This window comes from Pogona vitticeps, chromosome 1 (genome assembly GCF_051106095.1).
Source record: "Pogona vitticeps strain Pit_001003342236 chromosome 1, PviZW2.1, whole genome shotgun sequence".
Classification (NCBI taxonomy): Eukaryota; Metazoa; Chordata; class Lepidosauria; order Squamata; family Agamidae; genus Pogona; species Pogona vitticeps.
Window position 1 is genome coordinate 247392017 of NC_135783.1, and position 8213 is coordinate 247400229.

At 40.6% G+C, this 8213-nt stretch overlaps 1 protein-coding gene across 1 annotated transcript; it reads left to right on the top strand.

Annotated features, from left to right (window-relative positions):
- The first annotated feature begins 223 nt into the window (after positions 1-223).
- Positions 224-7852, top strand: LOC110078365 (membrane-spanning 4-domains subfamily A member 15). Its single transcript, XM_078383565.1, has 7 exons — positions 224-318; positions 535-782; positions 1888-2010; positions 4820-4876; positions 5258-5359; positions 5906-6019; positions 7044-7852. Exons 2-7 carry the CDS (start codon positions 546-548, stop codon positions 7155-7157), a joined length of 747 nt encoding a protein of 248 aa, XP_078239691.1. The 5' UTR covers positions 224-318; positions 535-545; the 3' UTR covers positions 7158-7852.
- Positions 7853-8213: the final 361 nt, after the last annotated feature.

Consider the following 8213-nt stretch of genomic DNA (forward strand, 5'->3'; position numbering starts at 1 on the left):
TATTACTACATGCAAGATCTAGTCCAAGCATCATCTGTTTGCTTAACCTTCAATTTTTTACTCTTCATCTTCATCCTGCTTTGCCATTCTAACGGCTCCTGATCTTACCTAATTTTGGAAGTTGTGGGGCTGGTCTTGATTAATTCATGGACTGGAAATACTGAGTGTGGCCATATCCAGAGAGGCTGTAGCTCATGTTCAAAATCAGAACTAAAATCCTCCCACTTCCTCTTTCCTCTAACGACAAGCTGTCCTTTCATTTCTTACTACACGTTCATCCACTGTCAGTCTGAGACGGTTCACATTAAGGAATGTAATGTAAGTACCTCTAAGTAGATTTCAGAAGACAGCTTTATCTGACCCAGGCTCAGCTAGGAATGGCTCAAAGGGAACACAGGCTGCTTCTTAACATAAGCAGATGGCTTTCCCTCAGTTCTTTTCAGACCTAGTTTATTTCATTTCTGTCTCGTGTTCTTCTAATGAATTAACAGGAGGATGGTTCATTAATTTGTTTGTATGGGTTGTCCTTTTCAGAGACTTTAGCGATGGCAACACAACCACTGAATTTATCTAATGGACAAATGCTGTTAGTTCCCTCCAATGGCCCCAGTGTCATCCAGGGAGGGCAGGCTTTTCCAGGAACTGTTATGCAGCCAGCAGGGACTGTGCAGTATGTATCATATGGAGGCCAGGAGTTTAGAAGTGCCGCCAACCAGCCTCACCAGCAGCCACACATGGGGCCAATGGAGAAACTTCTCAAGGCGGACATCAAGACTCTGGGGGTAAGTGCTGTTGATACCTTCTCACGTTCAGGCCCATAGTGGTTTCAATGTTACCTGATGGGAAAGACTGTGATGAGAACATCCGTTTTGCTTCTCCAGAGACTCCTTGGAAGAGGAAGGGTCATGGATTTTGGAAACCTGCTCATTTGAGCTGCTTGCAATGTGTCTTGGAGAAATAAAACACACACTGAGTCATGCATACTATTAAAAAATGTGCCTCAAAACACATTCATTTGAAAAATAAACACAGTTTAGTCAGTGGGGGAAATCACATACATTGGGGAAATGCATACAAAAATTAGGTAAAGGAGGGGAAATGGGTAGAGAAAATGGGTACAAATTTCCATGTGGAAGGAAAAAATAAAGTCCTCCTGAATAAAGAAGAAGAAAGAAGGGAATGGAAACGAATTGAGGGTTTGGAGAAACACAACAAAACAGAGATTGATAGGGTTTTTACATCCCTAGTACTTAAAAAGAGACAAAAATATCATCCCTATACCTTTTATTCTCTGACTTGAAGTGGATCTACTAAAGATGCATTGGCCTCAAAGGCTGACTGCTGGCAATATGGCTCATTGGTAAATATTGATCTCTTCCCCATGAGTTATGGCTCTGACAGGTCATTGTCCAAAGCACCCTAGTCACTACTGAAATCTGCAAATGCTCCCTCAAAACAGAGCCAAACATGTCCCACCAAAGGGATCAAGCAATTGACACAGTTGTTGTTTTTGATCCACTTTGAATCTGTGTTGGCGATGTTAATGTTCTAAAAAGCTGAAGAAGGCCACCACCAAAATGTGTCGAGCCCGAGCTTTTTAGATAAGAATAAAGTGTACGTAGTCAGTATTTTTAGACATCTTGAGACTCCATCTCCCATTTGTACTTTTGCTACCAGTGGATGTACCAGTTCCCTCTGCTTTGTTTTTGATCCGCCATGAGTTACCAGGCGGCGGGAAATGAGGGCTATGGCAGAATCTGTCTTACAGTGTTGGTGCCCATCTATGCTGCTTCTTGATGGATAGCTAGGTTCAAATCATTTCTCAGTATTTACTTATTGCTTGCATCAGAAGGATGTGGAAACTGTTTAATGTAATTTCACCCACAGGCTGTCCAGATCATGATTGGATTGATCCATATTGGTTTCGGGAGTCTCTCCTTCATCTTTGTTGGTGCTGAATACATTAGCCTTGCTACTATTGGAGGTTATCCCCTCTGGGCTGGGCTGTCTGTAAGTACTATAATCTGTTATTTACCTTTGAAAACCCACATTGGTCATTATCTATGGTTTTACCTTTTAACTTTGGAAAGATCATCTGCCTTGAAATTATTCTTTAGTGGTTGAATTTCTCTGTGCAGAAATGTTGTATTTTGTAAGCCAAGCATTATTTGTGTCACTCTACATTTTACTTATGTAAAACAGAATACACCAAGGTATTAAGAAGAAGGAAGCAGGCATTATTTCCCTTGAGCCTTAAAGGTCTGGGCACTTCCCACCACTCTGTTCCCTTCTTACATCCTTTTGTTACATGTAGTGTGGCCACGAAACAGGACTTGGGGCAGGACTATGCAGATAAGTGGTGGCCTCATGTTCAGTGGGGTCAACAGCCCTCCACTAGTGTTGTCCTCAAAAACAAGCCTCCATTTTCTTCTGTACAAGTAAAGTCCTGTGAAGATATTAAAAAGTGCTGATTGAGGGAAATGTTCTAGAACAGTGGTTCCCAACATTTGGTAACCAAGGTATTCTTGGACTGCAACTCCCAGAAGCCTTCACCACCAGCTGTGCTGACTGGGGTTTCTGGGAGTTGCAGTCCAAATAACATCTGGGGTACCCAAGGTTGGGAACCACTCTTTTAGGAGATACCAAACATGCTCTATATCCTTGACACGAGGCATTCTAGCCCCACTGCTGGGGATCCAGAGGAAGGGATCATATGGGAGTGAGAGCTGGCTGCTTTTCAATTTTGTGGGGAAATGAAAATTCCACATTTGTAGATAAGATCAATATTTGTCCTACAGTTTTTGTATACCAAACACACCCCTGACTGCCATTTGCTGGGATCTTTCAAAGGCTGTACATGTATCTCTACATGCAAATTATCACAGGATTCAAGCATGTGCACAGATTATTTATTATGAGGTCTTACAATATTTAATCTTTTTATATACACTTCCCTTCTTTTCAAGGGGCATTTTGCTATGCATGAAGAATCCCAGTGAAGTCTCTGTGAAATAATAATGTGGCCATACTAACTATGACGTTCCCCAAGGGCTTTCTTCTCAAATAATGGCATGCTTTTTCCCCCTGACAAAGACAATCTTCTTAATAACAGTGATAACTTTGCTTCCATGTGCATGGTTTAATATTTACAGATATTTGAGAAGTCCACTTGCCACTTACCTTTTAATTTCCTGTGGCCAGGGAATGAGCTTGTGATTTTCAGAAGTTTTTTTAACTTGCCATATGTTTCACCTTCAAGTTGTATTCTAAAACTTCATTTAAAAATGCTTTCATCACTGCTGTGCATTTTTGATAAATGTTGATTCTGATGGTTTGTTTTCCAATTAGTAAAGTGCCTTTTTGTTGCTGCTTTGAACTTTGATTGTGTGTAATTGGATATTATGGATTTTATTATGTTTCATTTTCCATATATGTTACAGTAAGATTTTTGGCTAGTGGGCAGCTCGTAAATGGTATGAATCAATAACAACTAAAGGGCAAAATCCGATTAAGTTGCTCCACTGGTGGAACAACTTCCATCAGAAGAGACAGAGGAGGCCCCATCTCTTACTGCAGTTTTCCCACATGGTCTCCAAATCAGCTTGGGAGAACATGGGACCCTCTCGAACAGAGGTTCTGGGCACAGAAAGGACTGGGTGGGTGAAGGATGACACATTGCTCCCACCAAGTGCAGTGAGGAACCAATGACCTTGAGAGGTGGTGAGTGCTCCAGTAATGGAGGCATTCAAGAGAAATTTAGACAACTACCTGGCAGATATCCTTTGATTTGTATTCCTGCATCAAGCCGAGGGTTGGACTCGATGGCCTTACAGGCCCCTTCCAACTTCACTATTCTGTGACTGTATGTGGATTCACATGGTAAAAAAGAGATGTAAGCAGAACATACTTCCCCTTTAGAAAGAAATCAAACCACACTTCTTATTCTAAGAAGATAAGAAAGCTAGCATTTATTGGAGAAATACGTACAGTGAGACAGAAAAGCTTTAGCTATCCATCTGTCCTTTACTGAGAGGGTCATTAAAAAGTGTGAGAAGAAAAGGAAATCATGTCAGGAATCTACAGTTAGAACATCAGCTGAGAGCAGATAAAGGACAGTCCAGGGCAGCCATTCTCAACTGATCGCATGACACAAAGGCCAATTTGAATCAGTCCGGCCCTTTTTGCTCCCAATATGGAGGTCTTTTCTTTACCTCTGGAGGCTTCCATTTTTTTCAAGCCAGATGATTTGAACAGACTTTTCCCCATGTGATCAGTTGTTTTGTTCTCCAAAAGAGGCTATGACTGTGTGTGGCATTCTGGTGACACTAAGCTGGGCATGATGGTAGACCAAACATTCTCAACAGGGGCTATGTGCCCCCCATGGCCTTGGCAAATTTGAAGGGTGCCACAGATAGGTCCATTATAGGACTTATACAATCCCGAGTCTATATTTCTTTCATATTGTGCTTATGGCTGTGGCCCCCAAAAAAGTTGAGAATGGATGGTCTAGGAAACCTGAGGAAGTCCACATAAAGACAAGCATATTTAGTATAAGTTGAGTTTCACAGTCACCTCCTATGTTCATTAATACTTAAGTGTAATATCTCTGTCACTTCTGAGTACACTTTGACTGAAGGTTATAGACCTTAACAGTTAGAAAGCTGATGTTTCTTTAATAAGTGACAATAACTGTGTTTAAAGGGACAAACATTTTATATGATGTGACATGACTCTCATAATATTCAATTTTGAAGAACACAAATTTTCTGTAAATCTGAAGTAAATCTTGTCAAACTAATTTTTTCCTCTTTTTGGACAGTTCATTATTTCAGGATCTTTTTCTGTTGATGCAATGAGACATCTAAGCATTTCTCAGGTGAGATATATAATTTTGCCCCTCTTCTATAATGATGCAGATGCCAAAATGTTGCTGTGCATATTCAGGTCTGTATTAGCAGTCCAGTACTCTTGTTATCAAAAGTCAAATTAGTATGTATAGCTGGCATTCTTCAAGATAAAATGTCACTCTGTCTTCTCACCACATAGATCTTTGTGCTTGGGATCTACAGATGGGCCCAGAAAATACATTGTTCTCTGAATGGCACACTTGCAGTCTCCCCCAGATGGACGGTTCTTTTGGCTTGATCTGTGCTACTCTATTGTATCACCCACAGCAGATCAGGTTAACAACCATGGAACAGGTTGATGACTGATGAAGGTCCTGACAGTTTCCTGATTCTTTGTGTCTTTTTTACAGGTGAAATGCAGTGTGGGACTGAACATCACAAGCGCTATAATTACACTTTTTGGCATCTCTCTCTATATGGTAGAGTTTGTCCTTTGGCAGATCTGGATGCATGTAAGTGAACAAATTCAAAGCAAAACATTCTTTTTTTTTTTTTTTTTACAAGATCCAGTATGGAAACAAGTGTAAATGAAAAAGAAGCGCACACACATGGTTTGAATATTGCTCTTTTCACTGAGAAGGTCCCACGGCCCAAATGATGACCTGCTGCTTGTTTAGTTTCAAGGAATCTTTTATAATAGGCAGTGGGAAGCATTCAGCAGAAATTTTAAGCTGAGTTGAAATGGTACCTATGCACACCCCTTCTTTGCCTTTTAGTTTGTTGCTTTAGACATCTGGAATTTTTGCAAGCTCAGGAATCTGGGTGAAATGTCTGCTAATAACCACGGTTAAGTCTGCAATGTTAATGCCTCCCCTAATGCAAACAGATCCAATGGCCCAAATGATATTTCATTCTTAGATTCCTTGATTAATGCATTTAAAATGGTCACTTCTGTCTCCAGTTATCCCCTTCCCACTCCAAACAGTTATGGCCAGAATGTGACCAAATGTTGCAGCTGAACTAATTGGTAGGGAACAAATTGCTTCTCTGCTTTGCAGTACGCAGTTACCGGACTCCATGTCCTGCTCTTCTTGTTCACCCTGCTGGAGTTCTGCATCACAGTTTCGGCTGCACATTTTGGATGTCAAGCAACGTGCTGTAACAATGAGAGGGTAAATATGTGAATATCTTTTTCTGGTTTAAAGCATACCATTTTGAAAAACCCAAGGGAAAAAGGCTAAAGTCATTCAACTCTGTTTTTGCTCTATTTACAAAACATGTAACTTAGTTTTAGTAGTTTTCTGATAGGGAGCAAATGTCTGCACTGGGAAAAAAATCTGGACTTGTTTGTGATGCTGAGGACATGATATAAAGGCCCCTTACTAACAGAGTTTTTAGGACAGATTTATTTTCTCCCTTTTTAGTATGGTGTGATGTGCCCTATGTGTCCCAGATTATTTCACTAGCCTAGGGCCCACAACGCGTTCCCTCCTTTACACTGCCACCAATTGATCTCTATCAACAATGCTTAATTGTACATTTGGATTACAGAGTGATTGATTGCCTTGTAGAAGATAGGGAATTGTCTCAGATTAGGTCAGCAGTTGCGTTAGCCAGCTCATTGTTGCCCAGGTCTATACATGGACCAGCTCTTTAAAGCATTTCCCACCTGTGCTGTCTCTACTCCTTCAAAATGGACTGAATTTTGGACCATTGGCATACAAGCATATGCTTTCCCAGTGCCCTGTAGCTCACTTTCCTTTGCTCAGTAGCTTCTACAGAGCCACAGTCCCTTGTATGAGACACTAGATGCTGATGAAACCACACATCAGTTTCCTAGCAAAACTAGCTAACAAATGGAAGGTCTTTTTTTTAATCCAAAAAGGTTTAATTAAGCTAATAAAAACTGTAGAAATAAAAATATTTTCATGTTTTTCTAACTTCCCTGACTTTTAAGCCTCAAAAAAAAGAAAACACTTGTGATAGTAAATGGATCAGCAAATCCTATTCCTTGCAAAATTGGTAGGAATCACATTAGAAGAATTTTGCTATATTCAAGGATTTGGGGGCATTTGTTATAATGTTGATGATGGTGGCATCAATTAATGACATTCTAATGGTAACAGTGGCAGTTGTGACAGTGAGATGTATTTCTTATGTTAAATGCTTTTTACGTATTTATTTTTCATATTCCAGACTGTACACCATGTGCCATACACTGTCCTTGACGTGGGTACGAATTTTCCTGAAAGCAGCCGTCCTCCTCCATACAATCCCCATGAGTCTTCTGCTGTCAAATTAACAGCTTAGTTACCAGCCCAAGAGAGAAGCTATGGCTGCTACCACATTCACAATCACAGCAATCCTGAGAACTACAATCTTACTGTTTTTTCATGACATTTTTGCAAGCTCTCTACCCAGACTATCTGCTATGGCTTCAAATTTTGGTAGATCAATTATCTAGATTTTAAAATCCTGCCTTAAATGCAGGCAGCCAACCACTGTGATGAGAAGGTGGGGCAGGGATTCTCCCTGCACAACCGATGAGTGGTTGGCTGCCTGGGGAGGCAGAGAAGGGCAGCCTGAGCTCTTGCCCAAACTGACACGCTGCCAGAGAAGGAGGTCCCCAGTTGTGTGTGAAGAACAGGGAGTGAGCCAGCTGGCCAAGGTATGGTTGGGAGATGAGCCCACATGAGTGTGATTTGTGCCCATCTCTAAAAAGCACTGTTACGGGTTCTGCTTAGAAAGAGGTGTTTTCATATATGAGATACTTCCTACAATCTGTCCAGGTGTTACCTAAAACAATGAAATATGTTCTACTTGGCTATTGTATTATTATAGGCAAATGTACACAGAGTGAGTACTGTATCTGATCAACTCTTCTGTTAAAAATTGTATGATGCATGTACTATAGTTATTTAATAGCGATAGGCTTACCATGTATCCATCCATTTTTTTTCATCCATTCTAGTTTTTATTAAAGTATTGAAATTGGGTTCTTCTTGGTTACGTCTACTGTGTGCATTGGTTAATGGCCAAATCTAATATATATATACACTCACATAGTGTGGGACACCATGTTGATGAGGATTTTCTCAGTGATATAGGAAATGATCCCCACTTAAACCAGAGGTAGAGAACTCTGGGCCTCCAGTTCTTTTCAACAGCAACTACCATAATGTCTCATCATGGGGTGAGATGGCAGGAGCTTCAGGGTAGTGACTGCAGTCTACAATATCTTAAGAACTGCAGGTTTCACATCCCTGACTTCGAAGAAAACACAAATAATTAGTTTCTGTACAGCACTTTCTAAATGTTGCATGCAAAATGCACGTACCACTCTCCTCCTTTTGCTGCTTCACATCT

What these genes read in the sequence shown, in the direction of transcription:
- LOC110078365 (XM_078383565.1), top strand. Translation starts at nt 546, where the DNA reads ATGGCAACACAACCACTGAATTTATCTAATGGACAAATGCTGTTAGTT. An exon ending in GACATCTAAGCATTTCTCAG is followed by an intron (nt 4,877 to 5,257) that starts GTGAGATATATA and finishes TCTTTTTTACAG; the next exon opens with GTGAAATGCAGTGTGGGACT. An exon ending in TTTGGCAGATCTGGATGCAT is followed by an intron (nt 5,360 to 5,905) that starts GTAAGTGAACAA and finishes TCTGCTTTGCAG; the next exon opens with TACGCAGTTACCGGACTCCA.